Source organism: Salminus brasiliensis, chromosome 9 (genome assembly GCF_030463535.1).
Source record: "Salminus brasiliensis chromosome 9, fSalBra1.hap2, whole genome shotgun sequence".
Classification (NCBI taxonomy): domain Eukaryota; kingdom Metazoa; phylum Chordata; class Actinopteri; order Characiformes; family Bryconidae; genus Salminus; species Salminus brasiliensis.
In genome coordinates, this window is record NC_132886.1 from 15,510,121 (window position 1) to 15,535,931 (window position 25,811).

The window sequence follows — 25,811 nt, forward strand, 5'->3', positions numbered from 1 at the left end:
CACAAGACAAGTTGGGCCCATGGATAGAACATAAATCAAGGTTTATCAGACAGGTTTTGGTGAGCCTGTTATGTGTTGTGCATCCTGAGGTGCTTTTCTGCTCACTAAAATTGTACAGATTGGCTAAGTGAGTTACTGCAGCCTTTCTGTCAGCTTGACTAGTCTGACCATTCTCAGTTGTCCTTTCTCATCAACAAGATATTTCTGTCCACACCCTGACAATCACTGGATGTTATTCTTTATTACACCATCCTCAGTAAACTCTAGAGGCTGTTGTGAATGAAAATCTTAAGAGATTAAACCAGTCCATCTGCAACCAACTTAATTAGAGTGTCATTATTGACCTCTCCCCTGCACCAACACAGCTATTTGAACCTTGAACCATCCATTTTACTCAGTTAAACCCACAGTGTGTCTAGGATTTTAGAAACACTTGTTAATTTACAAAAAGAATATTTACTTAATAAAGTAAGAAATGTACCCGTGAACATGGATTTCAGGCTGCCAACTTTCACAATTTTCTATTACAGTCATTGTATGCAAGTCATCCAATTTACCTTCTACCTTTCCTTAGTTCTCGTCCATCTTAAGAGAATGTTTTCTTTACCCTCTGACACACGTTCGTTTTTGCCATAGGTCTCTCCTTGGTTTGCTATTGCAATGGATACTGGTCCATCTGATGTTCACATGGACCGGCTGTGACTGATTAGCTAGCTAGCGCACTCTTCTTCACTACTTCAGAAGGCTGCTGTTGCCGGTTTAATCAGTGTAATCCGAAGCTGCAGTTGTAGGAAACTTAATTGAAAGTCAAACTTATTTCGTTGGGGAACTAAATGAAGTTCATTAAGATGTTAATTATTTTTGAAGGGAGGGAAATGTCATTAAAAATGTGTGGGAAAGTGGCTTGGCTCCTAGTGCTCCAGCGGTCTAGGGCACTGTGGTCCGAGGATCCCGAATCCCGGGTCATGCTGCTTGCCATCGGCTGCTGAAGTCTGAGAGAGCACAAATGTCCTTTCTCTCTAAGGGGTGCATTTACAACGCTTTCTCCCCACATAACTTCTACTGTGATGTTGGTCAGCACAGGAGCTGAGAATCCGGTGCTGCATCACTGGCAGCTCGAAAGGAGGTGGTGGCTGGCTTTACATGTATTGGAGGAGACGTGCTAGTCATCACACATCTATTGCTAGTGAAAGGGGGGTTTACATTAACAGGGACTGGGTAACTGGCCTTCCAAATTGGGTACAAAATGTGGTAAAAAACAAAATGCGTTGCACAAGAATGTAACATTAGAACTTATTGTATCAATCGCATGGCAAATGCATGAGAGTTGCCAGCCCTAAGAAAGTCTTCTACATAGTCTTCACATGCTACATGCTGTCCATACCAAATAAAAGAAGGTCAGGTGTTATATCTCTTATTATAGCAATTACTGCAGAGTACATTCTCTGTCTAGTACAAGGTGTAGGGTAGCAAGGCTACAATAAGACTATGCGGAAGGGAAGGAAGGGAAGGAAGGAAAGGGTGAGATGAGAAGGGGAAAAGGGGAACTGATAAAAGAATGAGAAGAAAGCTGGAGGAGAGCAGAAGAAAAACAAGAAGAAGAAGAGAGAGTTAGCAGGGATGTGGATGGATAAAGAGAACAGTAAGGGGGGGGGTCAGATGCCTTAATCAGTGTACTGCCACTGTAAACACACTCCTCCTTCCTCTACACTCACACACACACATGCGGTCACTGAATAAGTTCCCCTATGAAGTCACTTTCCCCTCCCTGCTCTCCTGCACTACAAGAGCCTCCAGAGCCAACTAATATGCATGTGTATGTGTGTGTGTGAGTGTGGCTTCCACTCTATCACCCTTTCCTCCCTGACATTCCAGGGCAGTTGAGGGATTGAGTGCTTGGATACAGGCACAGGAGGGAACGCAGAGAGAGAGAGAGAGAGAGAGAGAGAGCAAGAGTGAGGGTAAAAGGGAATTCTTTCAGGGCTGGACTTTAGTTTAAAAAACGTTTGGACCTTTTTCCTTCTCCCAGCGTTCAGAGCACACTCCCATTCTTCTCCTTCTTCTTTTGTCTGCTGTGCTGAAATCTCCAGCTGGGAATTCCGTCACTCTAAAGCCTCTAGTAGGCTCAGAAGCATCCCTGGAAGTCTCTTCTGTGGTCTCTGGACTTTTGCAGGAGTTTAAACAGAGCGGGAATTTGCCTGTCAAGCAAGACCTAAGCATTGTTTCATCAACACGAGGGTGAGTGGATATTGTTTGAAAGCTCTGATTTGGTCTGAGGGATCAGATGTTCTTGGATGGCTCTTGGATGATACAGTAGGACATCACTGTATGAGTTCAGTTTATGTACAGTTGGGATTTTTTTACACACACAAAAAAAATCAAACTTTCAAAAATGGTTCTTTAAAGTGATGCCATAAAAGAACCACATTTGGTTCTCTACAGAACCTTTTCATGCATGTTTACAAAGATAACCATGAGATGGAAAGTTTAAGGAACTTTCACATACTGCACATATACATGCCAGTCAAGAACCATGTTGGACCCTTCATGTTTTAGAGTGTGTTAAGTTCTAACGGGAGTGATATTGCATGTAGGAGAAGCTTAGACATTATTAGGAATGTGATTGAAGATGAGAGAATCTATCGTAGGTCTGGAATGGTGGGAGTGTTTTAGGACCCTCCACTGATATATCATTTTTATTGGGTGATGGGGATACCTGAAATTCATTTGGTTCTTTGCTATTTGATTGAGTGTGCACAGATAAACAGGGAAATATGAGATGGGTGGAGAAAGACAGTAAGGTGGAGCACTTCCACCAATAGCTTGTCTAATTTATGCCCCCTGTGTTGAGCCATATTTAGACCCACATGCTGTTTTTGGAGGACAGGGCATAGACAAGAGGAGGACAAGAGCATTTCCCCTATGAGAGACTGATGTTACTCCAGATTATGTCTCAATTAGTGGAACCCTTAAATTAAGTTATGTTCAGTTATGCCCAACAGCAACATATGCACAACATATTTACATGTTTACACCACATGTCCCAATGTTTGTGGACACCTCTTCTAATGAATGTGTTCAGCTAATTTAAGTTGCACCTATTGCTGTCACTGATTGCTGTCACTCAAATGCACACATAAACATGCCAATAGCATAGAAATCTCTGGAGCAAATACACATGACCCTATTGGCCATGCCTAATGCCTGCCGTGAGCTAGAGGGGTATAAAGCCCCCCAGCATTGTGCTGTGAAGCGGTGGAACTGTGTTCTCTGAAATGATGGTGCTCCATTTGTTTGGGATGAGGTGGGGTTGTGATCATGCAACATCCTGGCCTCACTAACGCTCTTGTCACTGAATGAAATCAAATCCTTACAGCAGTGCTCCAAAATGTAATACAAAGTCTTTCCTGGACAGTAGAGACAGTTACTCCAACAAAAGCAGGATACACTCTTTTCAATATCATTGATTTGAATAAAACAACGTACGGGAATGTGTCCCAATACTTTTGTTTATATAGTATATATACAATTATAAATATGTTGAGTATTGCAGTTATATATCATAACAAAAATGTTATATACCGTAGAATACCATAGTTGTATCCCAACTCTGTGTTATGTATTACAGTTATATATATATATATATATATATATATATATATATATATATATATATATATATAGTAAAACATAATATAGTGCATATATGTATATATTAAATAGCATAGATACTATATCAAAAATGTAATTAAAATTGTATTCTATTTGTATTATATTAGAAATAAAAAAAATGTTGTACATTACAGTTATATAGTATAGCTTTATATAGTATATAGCAAAAGCTGGTGCTATAAACTATCAAACATGTTATGTATTGCAGTTCGTCATGGACCACACATGCATGCTTCAACAAGCACACTTATATCCATATGTTAAACACAGCATCTCTGAAGTTACTGTGGAATAACAGGGAGACAGATGTGGAATGTAATTAACGATTGTGATAGACGATCCAGAGAACCGCAGACTGAGCTCAGACCAGCTGGAGATTCATATCCATTTACTATAAAAGCATATGAGCAGTATAGGCCTCATTGGTCATTCCTATCTGTTTCTCTCTCTCTCTTTCCCTCTCCCTCCCCCTTTCGTTACATCCCCACCACACAGCTCCACAAGCACTGGAGATGGGATACAGAAAAAGAAAAAAGGGAAAGCTAGAGGGGAAAGCGTGGGGTCAGGAACATAGAACAGGTAAAGAAAATAGGAGTGAAGAAAAGCAGCTGAGTTTATACTATTAGGAATCTTCTAGGGAGCTTCCGTATGATGTTCCAGTGGTTCCAGCGTTGCAAAGCCTCATCTTACAATGATTTTAATCATGGATTTTTTTCTGCTTATGTTGCCACATTTTTGTTGAATATCAGACGTGCACACACAAAAGGAACAGGTGATAAAACTGGCTGTTGCTTTGCTGGGTGATCTGCAATCGGCACATGCCATCTGTCTGTTTGTGTGTGTGTTAGAGAGTGTAAGTGTATGTACTTGTTAACAATCACTTGCTGTTTGTGTCTTGTAGGCTGTGAAGGCCCTGTCACCTCCAGAATGGCAGCGCTCCTGCAGCCCAGCACCAACAGCCTGCAGGTCCCAGGTACCCTCCTTCTACGCCTTTATAAACTCAAACATGTGTACACGAGTTATAAAGAGTAGAATTCAGAACCAAGTGAGCCTGAACAAACAGAATATGTTACAGGAATGCAATAATGGCCCAAACTAGTGAATTTACTGAAAGCAGTAGTGTTAAGATAACAGATTTTATATTAGATCAACTATTTTATGTTACTTTTTAAAATATTTAATGTTTGATTATGAAACTTGAGATACGTCAAATTAAATCAAAGCAATTAAATGACCTTAAAAAATAAAGCCAGATCTGCAACACTCACAGTGTGTAAAGCCCATTTAATATAATAAGAGACTTCTGCTTCTAAATTCCATTCAAATATACTTCATTCTTAAAAATAAAGGTGCCACAAAAGGATCTTTCAGCCTTAGAAGAACCACGTTGGCCCCCTAAAGCCAAACCATTTTGTAATAGAGATGTATGAGTAAGAGTATGAGTATGGGTGTAGAGAACCTTTAAAGCTTCACTATGTAGCATTTTGTACCTTCAGTTTCAGCTTCTAAATAATTGTAATGCTCTACTGATTTGTAACTGATGTCACATATTTTTTACTTGTGTCTTAATAGTTGTGTATAAGTGGAGATGGGGCAAAATATGAATTTCCTTGTACAGTGTAACTATCTGTGTACTGTGCATGTGACAATGAAACTCTTGAATCTTTACCAATTACATCGCACAGATAACCTTGTGTAGCACCTTCATTTATGAGAACGTAGACTGTTATATACAAGCTATATTACCCATCTATATATGTCTTTAAACTGTAAGTAATGTGAACATATTTATTTGCCAAGTGACGTTCCTACATGAAATATTTGGAATTTATTTTGGTTACTGTTGGAAAATATATTGTTTTTAAAAATATCTAGGAATTACATGGTCATTTCTCCCTCTTCTATGGCTGTGGCGGAGATGGGAGTGGCCCTCCCTTATCTACTCTCTCCCCTCCAGGAAATATCTGTGTGCATGTGTGTGTGTGTGTGTGTGTGTGTGTATGTTTGAGTATGATGACATTCCGATCATGCCCATGAGCGAGCTCTCCATCTTATGTAAGTGTTTGTGTGTGCGTCCACAAACATTTCCAAAAACTACATGCATGGGTGGACTCTATGGCGATAGTGTAATCACCATGCTGAGTGAGGGCGTTTTTCGAGCAGGTCATTCCCTGCTGCAGCCTTCTGTGACTGTTGGAATTTCAGAATTCTTGGAATTCTGTACTCAGAGTTTCTCCCCTGTGCTTGAGACTGAAATGCGTCTCTTTAGTGTGAAAGTGCTGAAAGCTTTTCCAGGATTAGGCTACGTACTGACAGCTCTGAGGCACTGGGCCCTGACTGGACCTCCCTAATAGCCATCAGATGCTTAAGCCTAGAATGGTGTGATGGAGAAGTGCTAATCTCTGGACATGCAGGTGTGAAATATCGTCACTGCCAGCGCACATTTCATGCAGTATTGTTTGCGTTAATAGAGTGGCTGGAATGCACAGAGACATCAGAGACCAAATCTGCATTTTGGTTATGAACAATATTTGTGTCAGAATCAAAACATCTTCTTTTTTACTTTTTACTGAATTTGTATGTTAATATGGACCACATTTTGTCCTTTTATGAAACTGGACCAAAGCTGATCTCCCTCAACATGAATACCTCCAGAGGAAGTCTGAAAGATTCCAGACCCAGATCTCCCCGGAGTCTTATAATGATGTGTTATTCTGCCTGACCAATGGTGTGACCTCATCATGAACTGTGCTTGCATTAGATGCACAGGTCATGCACTTGTTTTTAATCAATCTCTTCTTCCTTTATTTTAGGCAATGACAGATCTGCGTCCACATCTCCATCCAGTTCTCCTTCTCCTTCACGAAACGAGTGCAGTATTGCTCCTCTCACTCCATCCCCCTCTCCGGTAAGACCTCACATACACCTCCCCAGTCAGATGTCATAGAATCTGGTATAGAATGGTATAGAATTTTGCTGCATTTTTTTTTCAAAGGTTCTGTAGACTGGACATCTTCAAAGAACCATCCATGCAAAGGTTCTCCGGGGAGCCAAAAATTGCTCCAAATAACCCTTTTTGGCTCTTTTATTTTTAAGAATGCAGGAAAAATACCTCAGCTAATGTCAAACCTGGGATATGGTCAACCTCTGGATGCTTTAAAACACAGAAATGGCAAAGCAGGAAGCAGTATCAGCACAATTATGCAATAGTCTGCAATTATGGTTCTTTACTTAGTGCCCAGTGTGACCAGAACTATCCTAACTAACAGAGTTAATCCTGCAGTCTTCTTACACACTGCAATCAGTGGTACGCCCAAATAGGCCCTAAACCTGAGTACAGCATGGATTAAGAAGGTATTCAACCACCAAACACACCCTGAAATATGGGTGTAAGTGTGGAATGTTCAGTTACTGTAAATATAGGTTTTCTAAAGTGTCAGTGAGAGGAGGGTGAGATAAACCAAGAGGAATAAGAGAGAGAGAATGGAAGAGGAGAGAGAGAGAGAGAGAGAGAGAGAGAGAGAGAGAGAGAGAAGGCTGTTCATATCAGTACCAGGCAGAGATCTGTGAACCAACTCAGAGTAAAAAGCTTTCTAGAAATTACAATCCCTTCCTTGCCATTTCTGCACACACACACGCACACACACAAACATTTGCTTTAACCCCTTAATGCAGCAAGGCTTATTACACACTACGTGTATTACTCAGTAACTACAGGGATGTCTCTACAAACTGGTGGGGCTATTCTTTGGTAATAGATGTTAACACTTTTGGCCCGCCAGCAGGCCAAAGGCTGTTTAACAGGATAATCTGTGGAAGAAGGACTATACATACTGTATATCCAACATATGTACAGTCATGTGAAAAACCCCATTACATACTTAAACATACGAACATTTGGATGTAATAGCTGTACATTTAAAATGCACTTTTCTTGTGAGGAAAAGGTTTTGAAGTGAGTGGTGAAGATCACCATGGTGAGATCCAAAGAGCTCTCTGAGACATTCAGACAGAAGGTTGTAGATGCAGATGAGTCTGGGAAGGGATTTAGCTACTCCACTGTCCGCTAAATCATTTACAATTGCAAACTGCCAACAAGCTCGGTCTAACAGTAGACTGCAAGATGTGTAAAGAAGTCTCCAACAATCCTACAATATCATCATGGGATCTACAGGTAGCCTCTACCCCAGTTGCTGTACAAGTACATGCACCTACCATCAGAAAGAGACTGCACAAGTTAGATTTTGATGGGAGGTGTGCAAGTGAAAAAATCAGGTTGTCAGGTCAGATCTTTGCTTCTACAAAATAACCGCTTTACAGGAGAAGATAAAAAATTTCAAAACTTTGAATGGGGGGATACTGGGGGGTTCTTTATAAGAGAGTGGCTGACATTTAAAAGAATAACCCAAACAAACAAACAAAAAAAGCAAATATGATATACAAGGCTTTGTGATATGTGTTATATGTGATGATATATAACCTATATGTAAGGATTTTCTAATCCTAACCCTGAGAGATACAGGGGTGGATTTAGTGATGTTGGGGGCTGAGGCAAAAGTCAAGAATAGACCCCTAAATAATAATAGTAATAGCATATAAAAGTCATTAAATGGTGTTTATATTTCTAAATGTTATATTTCTACACAGACAGGCACAGACACACACACACACACATATGAAAAGACATACACACATATTATTGGGGTCCTAGGGGGATGCCTACCTTTGTCTAGTTCAAAAACTGCCCCTGCTTGGAAATCCACTTCCCAGTAATTAATTTCTTTCATCTCCTCTTTATCTCTCTCTCCCTTTCCGTTTTTATTTCAGAGGACCGAGGTGAGGCCGCGTGTTGCTCGCCCATTCTCTGTAGTTGTGGCTATTGATTTTGGAACCACCTCCAGTGGCTATGCCTTCAGTTTCACTGAGGACCCTGATGCCATCCACATGATGCGGTAACTAAACACAGCAGCCCTCAACCTTATATTCTCTATGGAACCACCAGTGGATCCAGTGCTGATACAGACAAACCGATTCTGGAAATATTAGAATTGTTTCCAGTTTATTTTAGTACACACTATAGGGCTATACACTATATAGTATTGGGACACCAGCTCATTCTTTGTTTCTTCTGAAAGAGAAAAGTATTAATGAAGTCTGGATGTTGAAAGATCATCCCGTAAGTATTAGCTGGAGCACCATCATTCTAGAGAACACAGTTCCACTGCTCCACAGCTCAATGCTGGGGGGCTTTATAACCCTCTAGCCCACTCCTGCCATTAGGCATGGTGCCAATAGTTCCAGACAGTCCTATTGGCAGTACCTCTCTACAGGGGCTTGCCAAGGTGTGGGTGTGTCAGCAATCGGTGCAACTTAAAATAGCTGAATGCATTCATTAGAAGGTGTGTCCACAAACATTTGGACATGTAGTGTGTATAAAGTACCCACTCATGTTTTGTCCAAAATAAAGTTATCAGGTTATTTTCAAATACCAAAGTCTGAAGATTTCTCAACCCTACTAATCAGTCCAAACAAGCATTGAACCTGTCCTAGCACACTTAGTCTTCAAATATGGTCTGGCTGTCTTCAAACGTTTCTCAAGGTTTATTCCATTTTCCGATCTCCTCAGGCGCTGGGAGGGCGGGGATCCCGGAGTGGCCAACCAGAAGAGTCCCACCTGCCTGCTGCTGACCCCTGAAATGCGCTTCCACAGTTTTGGCTTTGCTGCCCGAGACAGCTACCATGACCTGGATCCAGAAGAAGCTAGACACTGGCTCTACTTCGACAAATTCAAGATGAAGATCCACAGTACCAGTGTAAGATATCATGAACTCCAGACAAGCTTACATTGTTAAGTAAGCATTACATGTGCACATTAGAGTGGAGTAGAATATACACTGGGGATATAGAATACTTCTCAAAGGTGGTTGAGATTGAAGAGGACGTTTAAGATTTTTGCAGTACCATGTTCTGCTTTCTTGTAGGACCTCACCATGGTGACAGAGCTGGAGTCAGTGAGTGGACGGAGAGTTCGGGCCATAGAGGTGTTTGCACATGCCTTAAGATTCTTCCGAGAACATGCCTTAAAGGTAAAGTAGAATCACCATTTCACTGCAGAGTGGCTGTTACGTTGCCCATCCCAGCCTTCTTCTTTTTTATTTTCTGGAGATTTGTACCGTAGCTTTGACCTCATGACTTAGAGATGAATCACAGATTGAAAGCCTGTGCAGTTTAATGTAATGCAGACTCATGTAGAATGAGCTGATTCATAAATGTTTACTGCATAGACCGTGTGGCTAGAGCTGTACCCATTAGTGCATATCTTAGATAAGGATGATAAGGGCCAGGGAAGATGTGTGGGAGCGTTTGTGAATGAGTGTGGTGTATGTCAGAAGGACAAGGGGCAAGAAATGGCTGCAATTTTGAATGTGGTTGCATTTAGAGGTGAGCGCCTAAACCTATGCTCAAGAAAAAGTATTGTTACTTCAATAAGATAATGAATCATGAAAAAGTTTAGGTATCCTACCTAAACAGCAACATTAATAGAAGCAAAGGAGCAGCTCAAAAATATTGACACACTCAAGTTCATAGACAACCTAAAGAACTCCAGTCGAGTGTCTTATTACATCCAGCTTCTACTGGCTAAGGAACCACAGATTTTTATACTTCTTTTGGTCTAGTTAAATGCTAAAACTGATGCACAACCAACAGAACAGTACAGATCCATTTAAATATCTTAAGTACATTTAACTGAGTACAAGTACATGTAACTGAGCCCCACTACTGCTTGTCTTAAGGTGCAGCAGAAGGAGATATTAGACACTAGAGCTATGAGACTAATATAACACACATCAGGTTTGCATGCCTAAATGATCTCACACTTGGCCTCAAACCATACTGAGCAATCTCGAACAGATTTGCGTATGTGGTTTTTGTCACGGTATGGTAATGTGGTAAAAAAAGCCCATACAGATAAATTTCAAGATGCCTCAAGATGCAATGTCTTGCATAGTTGTCCATTTTAGACATCCCACCAACATACAATTCACCCGCATACTGATAGCAGCTCCCTGACGGCCGCAAAGGACATACAATATCCCAAACATCAGAATAATGTATATTAGGCTTGCTCGTGCACCTTTTGGGAGCAAGTGATTGAAACAGAGCAATTGACTTACTCATTTACTGAGCATCAGTTCAGTTTAGTGTCCTGCTGTTCCATGTCACAGTGTTCAGAACAGAATGTAAGTCACTAGCCCTGCCTATAGGGTGAAAAATAATGACAGTGTTTACAACAGTGACTTTTCTATTGCCCATGGGGGTTACACGACTGTAAAAGACTAGCCGATACGGTCAAGGTGAGGTGAGGTAACAGCTGCCATTCTTTCATTATCATCGCTAATATTATATATTTACTAGATAGCTGTGCTGCTCCATTGATGTCTTTTATGAGTGTGATGAAGTCCTTGTAAACTTTCTTAAAGTTATAATAGAATACAAAAATATATATAAAAATAAAAATGATACAATAGAAGTACAATTTTTAAGGATAATAATGAGGATATAATAAGGGGGAGGGGGGTACTTGCCTGAAATGAGTTTTTACAGGGTGGGAGGTCTGCCATTTATAAAGAAATAGCATCACAGAACATAGACAACATAGGCAAGTCTATTGAAGTCTATTCAAGTGTGTGATGGTTTGTGCATACAGTTTAATTGATGCTAATTGGTGGAGTACATGCTGTCATTAATTGTTAGCTACATTACCTTTGTTAAAATGTAAGACATGGGCTGACTGCATGAGTTTGGATAAGTCAGGACAATTGTGTAAAATAAAATTCACCAAACTTTCACTGTAAGGTAATATATGTGTGTGTATGTGTGTGTAGGAGGTAAAGGACCAGTCCTCGTCAGTGCTGGAGGGGACTGAGGTGAGATGGGTCATCACCGTTCCAGCTGTGTGGAGACAACCAGCCAAACAGTTTATGAGAGAGGCTGCTTACCTGGTAATATTCTACAGATGAAGTCACGCCCACTTTCTGCCTATATATATTAATTCATATAGACATAAGTATAAATCATACAGCGAGAGCATGCAAACCACATTGTTTCCATCAATTCCACACACACACACACACACACACACATGCTAAGATGACGTTATGCACCCGAAGCCCAGAGTACAGTCAGGAAACGTGCGTGTATAGAAAGGAATGCTTTGGCCTAATCGGTCCACACATCAATGGGAACGTGGAGAGGGTGTGTTTGTGTGAGGATGTGTGTGTGACGCCACTATGACACAGCATCCATCATGTGTGGTGGTGTGAATTGTTTCTTTTTTTTCTCTCAAAGTCACTGATCTCTTCTCTTTCGAGGCCAGTATGAGCTAAATATTCGAAACACAATGAGAACTGGAAGCAAGGTCAACAAACCCAATTTACTGGTGTTGAGTCATTTTATTTTCCAACCTCTGGACCAAGCTCTTCATCCGAACCTAGATATTGCCACATACAAAAGCCAGTATGGGGGTAAAGACCCTTTTAAAGACCTTCTTTAGAGCTTTAAGGGGTTCTTCACACTAGTGGTTCTTCTATGGCCTTGCTCAAAGGACCATTTGTAGGACCTTTATTTTTAGGAGTGTACATGTGCACAAGTACCATCACAAGCCTTTAATAAGGTCAAGATTAGTGCTAATTAAAGTTCTCTAGAAGGTCTTCGGTCTGCATTTCAGGACAGTAAACGACTCGGCTCACCAGGGAAGCTTCATTCCACCACATTGGTGCTAGGACAGAAAAAAGTCTGGATGCTTGTCCCTTATACAACCTGGCTTTGTAGACCAGAGTCAAGATTTCAAAGCAACCGAAACCCAGAGCCCGAATAATGACTACCTTCTTAAACTTCAGCCACATTATTCACTTATTAATCTTAAAGCTTGCTGTTTTTATTACTACAATCAGTTTAGTAGCTTCTATTAAACAACACATAGTTGTGTATTAAGGAACTAAAGCCCATCCACTTATAGCATTAATTTACTCTTCACCTTCCTCTATGCACTGGATATCCTTTCACCCAGTTAGATGTGGTCATGGCTCTGGAATAGGGTGTTTCTTCTCTGCTCTCCTTGGGTTTACAACAGGTTTGAGAGGGGCGTACTTTCCTCCTGCGGGTGTCACTGAGTTTGAACAATGTTCGAGACCGGCACACAAACACAGGAAACCACACCTGCCCCCGCCAAGAGAAAGAGAGAAGGATAGAGAGGGAGGGGAGACAGAGAAAAACATGGCAGCATGGTCCTCTCAGCTCAGCATTCACATGACGCCTTCTGAAGCTGTGATTAATTCAGTTATTTATTCATGCATTTGTTCTTCACTTAACATTGCACAAGGAAACATTATGAAAATAGGAAGAGATTAAAAAGTTCTTATTGTTTGAAAAATTTATAAAATAGCCTTTAAATCTGTTAGAACATATATGTACAAGTCCATATTGAGACCCAGAATGACAAAACTGCAATTTCACTTTGATAATGAAGTAGATTTGGGGGTTGCTCAGTGAAGCAGCAGGTAGGATGTGAGCTGCACACCTCCATATAGTCCCCTAAAGTTGTGGGTTCTGGAGTTGGGTATGGTGTCCCTGTGTGCGGGTTTCTTCCAGAGCTTTCCTCCCACCTTACACATAATATGCATAGTAGGTAAATTGGCTATGCAAAATTGCTCCAAGGTGTGAGTGTATGAGTGAATTGGTGTGTATGGGACCCTGCCCCAGACTGGCGTCCTATCCAGGGGGTATTCCTGCCTTGCCTTTCAGTGATTCCATATAGGTCCTGGACCCACCCTGACCTTGAGCAGGAAGAAGCTGACATGTATATGGATGAATGGATAGTACTGGATGTATCTATTGTGGAAAAAAATAATGCATGACTTCAATTTATTCTGATATACACTACATGGACAAAAGTATTGGGACATCTTGTTTGTTTCAAAATCATAGATATTAAAAAGAGATTGAGGGAGGAATTTACTAAAAATACTGTTAGCACTGCTCCACAGCTTGGTGCTGTTGGCATAGTACCAATATGTTCATGTTTATCTGCTCCAGACAGTCCTATTCTATTGACAGTACATCTCTATGGTGACTAGAGAAGCTGTAGTGGGTACAACTTCAAGTAGGCCAAGCAGAATACACTCACTAGAAGGGGTGTCCACAAACATTTGGGCATATATATTTAATATAATGATGGATGTAATGTGTGCTACAGATATGTCCTCCAATCAAAGCATGCCAGGATGTGAACCTGATTTTAATTTGTTTGTAATCCTCCTAATTGTGTGAATAAAAACAGACTAACAGTGAAATGCTTGTCATGCAGATTGTCAAATGTTTTCATTTATGGAAATGTGGCCTTCTGCAGATGAGCAGACGGCAATCCCACATTTTCGTTTGGCTAGTTGGCCACTGTTTTTACAATGATGCTACAGAAGCTTTCTGTCAAATAAACTAAATAAGACAGATGTTAGAAGGTTTAAACACTCATCCACCCCTTCAGTATCTCTGTTGTCCTATTTTCTTTCCATCTGTAGGCAGGTCTGGTGTCTCCAGACTCTCCAGAGCAGCTGCTCATTGCTCTTGAACCTGAAGCAGCCTCAATTTACTGCAGAAAGCTCCGTCTCCACCAGGTCATTGACCTCAGCCAACGTCCAGTGACCAACGGCCTGGACATGGATGGATCCCGCCCCTTCGACTCCAGCTTCAGGCAAGGTAATGGAACCCTTTTTGGGTTTTTTTTGCTGCTTAACGATAAACATGATTATACAAGTAGAGCTCTGGGCACAACTCCAGTAAAGCAGAGTGTTTCACTTTTCTACATTAACATTGAATGTGAAACATCTCCGGGGTCTGGGGAATAAAGCTGGGCTTTCATCCTTCAGTGAGGTTTGTGGTTTTATAGAGGAACTATTGTGTCCTTCTTTGGTGTACGACTCTGTATATAGGGGGTAGATGTAGAATCAGATAGAGCTTTAGGGGGTTTAATCAAAGGGGTATGGTGAGGCTGCATGTGGTTTGGGTTAGTAGAGAGCAAGCAAGAGCGAGAGAGAATGAATGTGGGGGTCCAAACTGACTCTTTTTTTCCCACTAACTGCCCCCTGAGGTCAGCATACTGAAATAAACCACCATCAGTGTCTGTCATAAGACAATACGTTTTCCCTTGTTTATTTTATCTCTCCTAAACCAGAAAGGCCATCATTCATTTTAGCTTTCTAGCTCAAAGTACTCCACGTTGTGTATATGCTATATCTGAAGTGTGTGGTCAGACAATATATATACAGTATATATTCTTTTTTCTCAATTTTTTTTTTTTTTTTCATTTTTTTTCTCTCAGTAGAGGGAATTGCATTGACAACATGTTCCTGCTGGAACATTGGCCCTGTTAAATGAACATTCAGCAGCACGACTGCATTTATTATGGAAATGGCCAAACCGGGGAATGAAGCAAGTGCTTATCTGCCCAAGTTAAAGGCAGTTGGACCTGACCCAACAGATCCAACCAAATTACCAAAGAACCAATGGTCCATGGACAGTGATGTGTAGCCAGGAACAACTAACTGAGGCTCAAATCACACACGTTTAGAGGATAAAACCTCATATCTTAGAGCACAGAGTTGCAGACAGGTTCGTCCAGGTTTGCTAGCTTTGTTAGCATGTCACTAAATTTGCATATACAGTGGGCTTGGTTTTTCCCCCACCTGTTTTCAGAGTGTGATTTCACCACTCAGTGAGTGCCCACACATTTCAAAGCCTGGATTCCAGGTGTTTCTGCAAATTCCAGCAATCCATTTTCTTCAGCTTTCAGCAGTCTGTAAAAGGATAATTCCTTGCACTCGTACAGCAGATCTGTCACGTTTTTGTGTTAGCGGCCTTCAAACTGAACGCTAATGCTGCCACTTAGCCGGCCTTTTTGCCACTCAGTGGGCAGTGGGCTTGTGATGCCACGTGCATGGGGCATTGGTACTACCAATTATACCACACGTCCATGGCTCCTACCTAGCACTAGTAATGCCCCCGATACTAGGAGGGAAAGGACTTCCTTCGTCTCCTACGATACATGTAAAGCCAGCTATCACGCTCAAAGGAAATCGTTGGGTCTGTAGCTCCGCTGCACCAGCTAACCAGACACCTGTGCCAACCAACATTGTTTCATGAGTGATGAGCAAGGCCCTTACCCCTCTCTGCTGACCCTGTGTTTTGGTCCCAGCTTTGCAAGCTGGGATACAGGTGGAGAAAAATTTGGTTATACTGTACATGTGTATATGTATAATGGCAATAATGGCATGCTCATCTTCTTCTACTAAAGAACCCCATAAAGAATCCACACAGACTAAAGACTTATACACACATATGCACACGATTTAATTGGAACAAGGTGCTGTTGGACTGTGATCTCAGACTCTTTTGGTCTGTTCAGTGAAACATTTTACACAAGCCTTCATTTTCTTGCCCTCTTGTGTCTGCCTGTCTATTTTTCCTTTCTTTAAAAAAAAACAAAAAACGCTAACATTTGAATGACAGCTCACCGTTTTTTCATCTCCCAAAACCTGTTTGACCTTGAAATCTTTCCAAGCTTGTCCTCCTTTCTCTTCCAATTCTTTCACTCTCAGAAGTGAAAAGCGTTTCTCTGGAGCTGTCTGTCACTGCCAAGCCGACTCACGCTAACCAGCGCCAAATAGCCAGCCAACTGTCTGAAAGCAGATACTGCACAATTTTCCACCTTCTACCAGCACTGTAACATCCAGCACAATCCTCATTATGAATTATTGTACACTTATTGGACAGGGACACTCCACATCTTACCATGACTACATCCAGCGTAAATGTTTCTTTTTGCATCATATAGCGATGGAGCTGTATTCTCTAGAGTGAGATTTTCCAGTTGAAAAAATCCTTTTGATTTTGATGATGTTTCATGGTATAAAGGTATAAACACTGTAAATGCTTGGGGGGCTTTCTGGGGGTTTTAAGCCTTCTCTCAGTGTAGCTCCATGTCTGCGACTGGTTTCATCTATTTATTTATTTATACTTTATATTTATATTTATACTTTTATTTTTTAAATCAAACATTTATAAATAGTTCTGACCAGAGGAGGATGTCCCCTTGTGAGTCTTCTTCTTGCCACTGTCACATTTGGCTTGCTCACCGCGGGTATATAAATATATATATATATATATATATTTTATTTTTTATTTTTATTTTTTTTTATTTTTAAAAATTCATTACTGGATTTCTGTAAAGCTGTTTTGCAGCAGCATCAGTTGTATACAAATAAATGTGATCTGATCACACTTGGCAAGCAATTAGAAATAGTTGAACACTACAGAAATTCCCAATAGCTGCATGATGTGCCGCATTTGCACAATGCATTCTGGGTATTGTAGCGAGAGAAGGAAATGACTGTGAGAATGAAAATGATATAAAATTGTGAATTCTGTCAACGATGTGATGGTGTTCTATTACCACTTAGGATCCTTTAAATCCATTAAATGAAGCACAAATTTAAGATCACTTTCTTATATGGGAACTAATTTCCCTAAAGAACTTCTCAAAGAAAATGGATTTAAATTGCTTTAAAATAACTCAACTGAAAGGTTCTTTTGGGAAACCAGAGGTGCCTGTATGGCATCGCTCCAATAAATCCATTTTAAAGCACCTTTATTTGATGCCAACACACACGCACTTGTGAGTCTTCTAATATTACAGTTAAACCATCTCAACCTCACTGCCATCTTTCCACAGCTTTCCTCAGCAAATTGGCTCCGGTGACGTCAGCCAGGCTTAAAAGTCGCTTCTCCAAGTTTCATTTTTTTCCCTTTTCCTTTTCTTTTCTAATGCCGTTTCATACTGGAAATGGGTTCCAGACCAGGCCTGGAATCCCAATGCTGAAGCATATAGGCTTTTCTGCTCTGAAAACCTGGCACATACAGCGAAGATTTGTGACCGCTCGATTGCGCAAAGTTTACTAGGTTCGCTCTGTTCTTGCAGGGAACAAGCTCTTGAGTGGGCAGACTATTATAGCAGTATAATGGCCTTCAGAGCCGCCAGTCTGGACTGCTAATTACAGCACCTGTGAACCATGAGTAATAACTGTATAGTGAAGCACTCATCATTACTAAATCTGCACAAAAACTTGGGCACATATGCAGAGATAGAAGAGATGGCATTGGCTTTAGCTCAATCCAAATTAACAGAAGAGCTCTAATGGTCACAGCTGATATACAGCCAGCACTGACCGAGGAAATGCCTTGTTTTACAGCAACAATAAAAGAAAATGCTCCACCTGGAATAAAAGCAGCTACAACCGTAAGAATGAAACAGAGATCATTCTTAGTCCAATAGGTCACCATGGACTGCAAAACACTGTAAAACAAAGGCACACACTACTCCCACTGTGCAGCCAATGGCTATACAGAAGAGTGTGTGCTACAGACAAAAGGCTCGTGTTCATTTTAAAGTGGGATTTGTTATTGTTTCAGACCCCCTATCCCCCCCCCCATCTCCTCTTACTTGGTGCTGTAATGTGGTTTTTGTTAATGTAGGCCATGTGCTGGTGATTAGTAATGATGGTTCTCAGATTAAAGATGACGTGTGTGTGTGTGTGTGTGTGTGTGTATGTGTGTGTTGCAGCACGCGAGCAGCTTCGCAGGGCCAGACACAGCCGAACATTCTTAGTGGAGAGTGGAACTGGAGAACTGTGGTCTGAGATGCAGACAGGTAAAGAAACACACATCACACACACAGATGCAGACAGGGAATGGGGATGAGTCAGCAAGTCAGAGAGTAAAGATGGAGGTGGGGATGGAGAGATGCACAGACACATGCTACCAACAGCAGAATCAAACCGAATGGTCGGCATATGGAGTAGTACGCCATGGCAGGGGCTTTTTGAGGACAGAGTTTTAGGCTTTGAGAGAGGCAGACTGCAATTACAGGGGGAATGTGTTGGCTTATTTACAAAGCCAATGAGCAGAACTGTAACCAGACCTGTGAATGCTTGACATTATTACAACTAACACAAATCAGACTGCCAAAACACAATTATTTCAACATGAAATTAAACCAAAGCCATTGGCCTTATTCAGCAACCCCCAGCCCCTTAAAAAAACCACACACACACACACACACATTCTCACACTCAGACTAAAACGATAAATATCACAATCCTTTCCTGATGCAGGTAGAATTCCCCCAGCAGTACAACTAGCTAATTGACTTTGACAGTGCTTTGTGCTGCATGGTTCAAGTCAGGATTCAGTGTTTTGTTTTAATGCACCAAAAAAATGAACAATTTATTACAAAACTTTTAATAGGCAGCTGCAGATGACTCTTCTGAATTAATTTACTTTAATTGCTATTATCATCTTTTGATGTTCACTTTTTAACATTTTACTTACTTACTTTCATTTTGCACTTTAAGCTGCATTTATGTATGAAAGGTGCGAATATACAAATACAATATTATTCATATTATTCGTATTATTATTATTATCAATGGTTTACTGAGCTCTAAGCATTAATGGGCACCAAAGGCAACAGATACCTTCAGATTCTGAGTCTGACTTCTGTTTTTATTTACATTTATGGCATTTGTCTGATGCTCTTATCCAGAGCCAAAAAACAGACACACGGCACAAAAAAATATCCAGATATGTGTAGATGGGGCCTTAATTTATCTCAGCCAATCCAATCTGTGTGGTATAGACTTTTAAAACACAAAATACTGAAAATATGTACATCATTACATCAACAGTGCTTATGTATGTAAGTTGTGCACATGGTACAAACATATAAATGTTAATGTTAACATATAAACACAAGGTGCCAATTCAGGCACTCCTAATTTTTGCAGTATGGGACAATGTCTTGTCATTACTGTGGCGTTCTGTGGTCTCCCAGGTTGTTTACTACTGTTAAACTCAGTAGTGTGTTTTTACTTCCTAACAATTACCACACTGTTGGTTTTCTTCACTGATTTATCCTTATTTTTGGGTCTCATTGTGGTTTGCTTTATATTTAGTCCACATGTTGAAATGCAACAGCAGCAGACTCCAGATGCTGCACTGGACCATTTGTTTGATCTCTTGTGTGCGAACTAATGGTGAAACAACTCACGACTGGCCAAGAAACAAAATCCAACCAACAAGTACTTGTGGCCTTGCTAAATAAGAAAGCTATATTTAAAACGCCATGTGACTGATGTCTGGGTCACTTCATATGGTCATACACTACTGTGATCTGTCTAGGTTTTAGAACAGCCAGTAGTCCACTGGCAGGGTTTGCATGGCTTTTCTTGTTTTGCCTGACTTTTGTACTGCCACACCACCTGTCAGACCTGCAGCTCTAAGTCTTCTCTTCACTCAAACTGAGACTTGGTCCAGGGTAACGCTGTGCTACAAGGTGTACAAGGTGTTCCCAAGCTGAACTCTTGACTGCTGTTGTGGATTTGGAGCAGTCAGTCCTCTTCCTGCACCAGACCTCTACAGTTTTCTCGATTCCAAGAGCCTTTTTGATGGTATAGGAAACTAACTGTACTCACAACACCCTGCCATTATTTATTTTAAGAGCTCTACTTTTCAGCGGTACAATGATCTATCAGTGTTTTTTGACATTATGATAGCAATCCGAATGTGCAGTGTTGTATAAATACTGTGTCTGTTTCGACACTGCCTTTATACAGACAAGCAAAGGGTTCATATATTGGAAATTGTTTGCCTCAATTTTCTAAACTTGTTGTGACCAGTTTTTCTGTTTAATTTTTTAGGAGCCCTGTCAGTTTACTGCTTACCTTTGTACCATTTCAGGCTAATCAATGGACCTGATCTTCTTAAATTTCAATAAAAACTGGAAAAATTGGGGGTTCTTAAACTATTGACCAGTTGTGTACATACCATTGAGATGAAGCTAAGATATTGTGTGCAACTCTGTAGTCATTTCAAACCCAGCATGCTGAAGTACAGAGTCTAAACAACATCAAACTGATCCAAGTGCTTATGGACTCCCCTGGAATTGGACCTGCAGTGCACATTAGAGTAAGCTGCTGGTTGGTGGGTAATCATTTGTATGTTATTACTGGCTGCAGATGCTATATGCATGGCCTTGTGTGTGTTTTCATGTTTTAAAGCATGCTGCTCGTTGCCAGCCTCGCTGAGGAGGTCCAGGGTCAAAATAATCAGTTCTTCAGGTCCAGATGTTTCCTGAGAAGGAGAGAGGGGGAGAGGGAGGGGGGCAGGAACAAAAGATATATACAAAATTGAGTCCAGTTTCATACACGTTAATACTGTACCTGGTCCTAGAAGTTTCCAGTGTACCTGGAACTAGGAGTTTTCAATGGAGAACCCTTATTGAATTGTTGCACCTTGTGCAAATATGTGTCTTTGTAGGTGATAAGTACATCGTGGCAGACTGTGGGGGAGGGACAGTGGATCTGACTGTGCATCAGATAGAACAGCCGCAGGGGACACTGAAGGAGCTGTACAAAGCTTCAGGTGAGTGGACTATGAACCACAGCCAACATCCATGATTTGCATCCAGAGCTGTAGGCATGCAAGACTGATGCCTTTCACATGTGCTATGCAAGTGCCTGCCAAAAACAAGAGGTCTGGGTCAGGCTTTTAAGAGATACTGAATGGGGTGCTGCTTATCCAGTAATCTGTATTGGTAATGGGCAGATAACAGAAAGTGCTTGATTGGATCAGATCAGATTTAATTCTGGAAAAAATCTACTATAGATTGTATTATATTCAGGATGTTACATATATAAGTGGATCTTATAGCCTAGACTCTATGGTATCGGGATAGTTCAGTATGCAGTTTCAGTTGGTATTGTGTCATCTCTGTTTTACACTCAATATTGTACAATGCTGTGTATATAATACTGCACTCTAAGTACAGTGCACATTTTGCTCACTGCACTTTATCCTGTCTCATTATCATAACCATATCCCCATCCCAGACACTGCACATTATGTGTAGACTGTTTTTCCCTTATTGTGATATATTTCAACATTTAATACTTTCATTCTTCTTCTATTTTGTCCCTCTTGTCTTTTGTATTATTTGTCTTGTGATCAGACAGTTATCAAAGCATTTCACTGCTAGTTGTAGCATGAATGCGTGTTTACACTGGGCATTAATATGCGTTTTGTATCAGGATAGTAGCTGGATGGACTTTGAATGGATTTAGTGTGACCAGATTTAAGATTCGATGTTACTCGCCAGGGTAAAAAGCACACCAAACTCCTATGTGATTTCTCTTCAAGCTTGTCATGCTCTGGGAATCTTTGGACAGCTTAGAGGAACGTTAGGGGTTCTACAGCGCGTGGAGCAATAGACTGTTCTCACATTCATCTAACGTCAGAAAATGAGACTGACTATTAAAACCACAAGGAAACAAACTCTGTAATACCAGTATGTACCTCTAGGCCAGCACACACAGATAAGAGTGAGTGAGTGAGTGAGTGAGTGAGTGAGGGAGATAGAGGTCAAGATCCACAGTAATTATTACTCATATTAACCTTTTTTTCAGACGGAATCCAATTACAGAAAACGCATTCTGTTTACACTTGTATTAAATGTGAACAAGATCCATCCCTGACCACCAAATGTAGATTGAATGATCTGATTCTAATCCGATCACAATATGTTTTGGGATGTTTAAATCTGATCTGACTACCAAAAACACATGTTAATGCCAGGTGTAAACAGGCTCTTTGATTTGGAGTAAAAAATGCTTCAAAGGCTAAGTTCACATTACCAGGCTGATCTGATTTTGTCAGGGCTTCGGATATGTATCTGATTCGTGGGCAAGCAATGTGAATGTGAATTAGATTTCATCAGTATCATTGTACACATGTGAGCTGTTTCAGACAGATTAATTTACTTTACAGACAGATACAGGTCACATTTATGAATGTCAACCACCAAGACCAAATTCGATATGAGCAAAAAATCGGAATTGAATGAATATGGATTGTTATGTGAATGTAGAGGACTTGAAAAGTTCTTTGACTCAAAATAGTGGAATATTTTTGTTTTATTTAGTAATTTTTACAAGGCTCTATATAGAATTGGCTATAAAACATTTTCCACAAAACTAAAGAACCATTTCAACATTAAGTCCTGTTGTCATGGTTCTATACAGCACCACTGCCTTTACTAAATAACCCTTGTTATAATATAATAAAGCCTTCATGTGTGTGTAATATGTTTAACTAATTAGCCCAATAAGCCAAAACATTAACATTTAATGCCTAATATGCCCTCAGTGTATTTCAGAGAAGAACTCATTAACGCTCTAACTTGTGTTTCAGGTGGTCCCTATGGAGCGGTAGGTGTAGACCTGGCGTTTGAAGCCATGCTGTGTCAGATATTTGGGAATGAGTTTATTGAAACATTTAAAGTCAAGCGTCCGGCTGCCTGGGTGGATCTGACCATCGCATTCGAGGCCCGAAAGCGCACAGCGTCGCCAGGCAGAGCCAGTGCACTTAACATCTCCCTGCCATTCTCCTTTATCGACTTCTACAAGAGACACTGCGGTCAGAGCGTGGAGACAGCACTTCGCAAGAGCAAGTATGGATGAGCAGGGAGCTCCTGCTGGGGAAAAGGGTTATTACATTCTTATCAATGTCTTGGTCACTAATGGAGACTTCTGAATGTCTTACAGTATGAACATAGTGAAATGGTCTTCTCAAGGCATGCTGAGGCTCACTACTGAAGCTATGAATGAGCTTTTCCAGCCAACCATCAGCAATATCATCAAACACATTGGTGAGACACATAAAGCACTCTCTTTACTAGGGGTGGAACAATATGCAGATTCATATGATTATAGTATAAGTAGAGACAGTTTGACTGGGGAAAGTTCTCCCAAACTTCAGCTTTATTTGTTTTTTCAGTGTACACTAACCCATTTATGCTGTGTCTGTATGTTTTTTTTTGAAAGAAGTTGTTAAAGAAAAAACAATTCTTAACATTTTAAGTTTGATTTGTGTATTGTTTTTGTTTTATACACTTTTTAAGTGCAGTAAGACAAAAGAGCCTCATGTACAGGTTTAGGCACCCCAGCAGATTTGCGCTCCCAGATACCGTCTACCAAGGTTTTAGACCTTTATTACCTTGTTAAGGCTATGGCTTGTTCACAATAATCATCAGGAAAGGCCCAGATGACTTCTCAAACCTTGTGCCAACAACCAGCAGTCATGGGCTCTGGAAATGGAAAAGGAACGGACATTGCAGTATTTGTTTTGATGCAACGTCTTATTAATAAAGCACTCCTTGCATCCAAGAGTGAAGTAAAAAAAAAAAAAAAAAAAAAAAAAAGACAAACATGACATTGCACATCCTGCAATAGAACGTATGCACACATTGCAATGGTGATGACTGTGCTCACAAAACAGGAAAAGACTAAGATAATTAAGTGTTTTCAGCTGTAGCCGTTTCCTCGGTTCAAAAAGTGCTTAAGAAATGAGTTTAGTCTTTTAGAAAGATTTAGCAGACTCCGTGAGGGTGGTGCACTTTTCTACGGTGAAGCAACACCTGCACAATATGACCTTAATAGAAGAGTTATCAGAAGAAAACCTGAACATGCATGCTGCAAACCTAAACATTTACAGTAAAATTGAATTTCATCCAAAACTGAAAATTAGCTTTAGAAAATTAGCACTTGTTCTTGAAAATACAGCCTGCTGCAAAAACAAAACCTGTATCGTTCTGCCCCTTACTCTCCAACTTTTCCTCTTTGAAAAATTCCTGAGTGACTCCTTGGACAGTTATGTTAAAATTTTATCTTTTCTAAACAGGGAACCTGATGCAGAAAGAGGAAGTGAAGGGCGTACGCTTCCTGTTCCTAGTGGGCGGCTTCGCAGAGTCACCCATGCTCCAGCGAGCAGTGCAGAACGCTCTAGGGCAACAGTGCCGCATCATCATTCCACAAGACGTGGGTCTGACCATCCTGAAGGGGGCGGTGCTGTTTGGGTTAGACCCCACAGTAGTGCGTGTTCGCCGTTGCCCGTTGACATACGGCGTGGGGGTCCTGAACCGGTTCGTGGAAGGCCGTCACCCTCGAGAGAAGCTGCTCATCAAAGACGGACGTGAATGGTGCACAGACATACTGGATCGTTTTGTTTCCGTTGACCAATCAGTGGCCTTGGGCGAGGTGGTTAGGCGAAGCTACACCCCTGCCAGGGTGGGGCAAAGGAAGATCATTATTAACATCTACTGCAGCTCTACAGATGATGTGGTGTATATTACAGATCCTGGGGTTAGAAAGTGTGGCGCTATAACCCTGGACCTTCCTGAACCTGGTGCAGTGGCAGCTAGCAGCAGCGCTAATGGATCCATGTTCGAGCGCAGGGAGATAAGAGCCACTATGCAGTTCGGCGACACAGAGATTAAAGTTACAGCTGTAGATGTGGTGACGGGGCGACAGGTGCGGGCTTCCATTGACTTCCTGTCCAACTAACTGACTTAAGGGGCAAAAGACAAAAAGGGACAGAAACTGTTCAAAGGACTGATTTAGTGTTCATTCATGGGAGTCCAATGTGTGAACAGAGTACTTGGTTTATTATAAGAATTCACTAAAATTTATTTTTGTAAGCACGTTACTTTTACTGAGAATTCTGTATATCTTACATGACCCAAATTTATGTTGGTTGTTTTTTTTTTTTTTTAAACCAAGGGTGTTGGAGGTGCCACCTAGTGGTTGAAAGTCAAACTGTTAATTAAGATGTACACGCACATGATTTTCAGAAAAAGCTGGAATGTTCATCAAACTGGGATTAGTTTTAACTGTACAAATCTATTTATACAGTATTTGGTTTTTGATAAGTGATTAAGATAATGCAAGGTTTTTATATGACATTTCAATTATAATGCTTGCAATTACTCCAGTAGTAGTCAATAAACATATGCTATGCATTCATTTTAAATATGTACCCAATGCCTAAAACCTATAAATGCACAAATCAAAGCACTACTATTATTGTATTCATCTTTGGCAGCCCATTATGAATATTATAAAATGCCAGCTGTAATACTGCTGCAAAACATCTTAGGGCATTGTCATTTAAATCAATAAAGAATCCATAAATGACGA

General features: G+C 40.7%; 1 protein-coding gene across 2 annotated transcripts; it reads left to right on the plus strand.

Annotated features, from left to right (window-relative positions):
* The first annotated feature begins 1,913 nt into the window (after window positions 1-1,913).
* hspa12b (heat shock protein 12B) lies at window positions 1,914-25,805 on the plus strand. 2 transcript variants are annotated; one of them, XM_072687573.1, is made up of 13 exons: window positions 1,914-2,238; window positions 4,574-4,645; window positions 6,486-6,580; window positions 8,500-8,624; window positions 9,299-9,485; window positions 9,654-9,758; window positions 11,559-11,675; window positions 14,250-14,427; window positions 18,347-18,433; window positions 21,100-21,204; window positions 23,029-23,287; window positions 23,382-23,485; window positions 24,517-25,805. In XM_072687573.1, the coding sequence occupies exons 2-13, from the start codon at window positions 4,600-4,602 to the stop codon at window positions 25,176-25,178; spliced, it is 2,070 nt and encodes a 689-aa protein (XP_072543674.1). In that variant the 5' UTR covers window positions 1,914-2,238; window positions 4,574-4,599; the 3' UTR covers window positions 25,179-25,805. The 2 variants fall into 2 exon arrangements, with proteins under 2 accessions (XP_072543674.1, XP_072543675.1); XM_072687574.1 differs by lacking the exons at window positions 1,914-2,238; window positions 4,574-4,645; window positions 6,486-6,580; window positions 8,500-8,624 and adding an exon at window positions 8,809-8,848.
* Window positions 25,806-25,811: the final 6 nt, after the last annotated feature.

Coding starts and splice junctions, on each gene's coding strand:
- hspa12b (XM_072687573.1), top strand. CDS start 4,600: ATGGCAGCGCTCCTGCAGCCCAGCACCAACAGCCTGCAGGTCCCAG. Junction 9,759..11,558: donor TCCGAGAACATGCCTTAAAG/GTAAAGTAGAAT, acceptor ATGTGTGTGTAG/GAGGTAAAGGACCAGTCCTC. Junction 21,205..23,028: donor GGAGCTGTACAAAGCTTCAG/GTGAGTGGACTA, acceptor CTTGTGTTTCAG/GTGGTCCCTATGGAGCGGTA.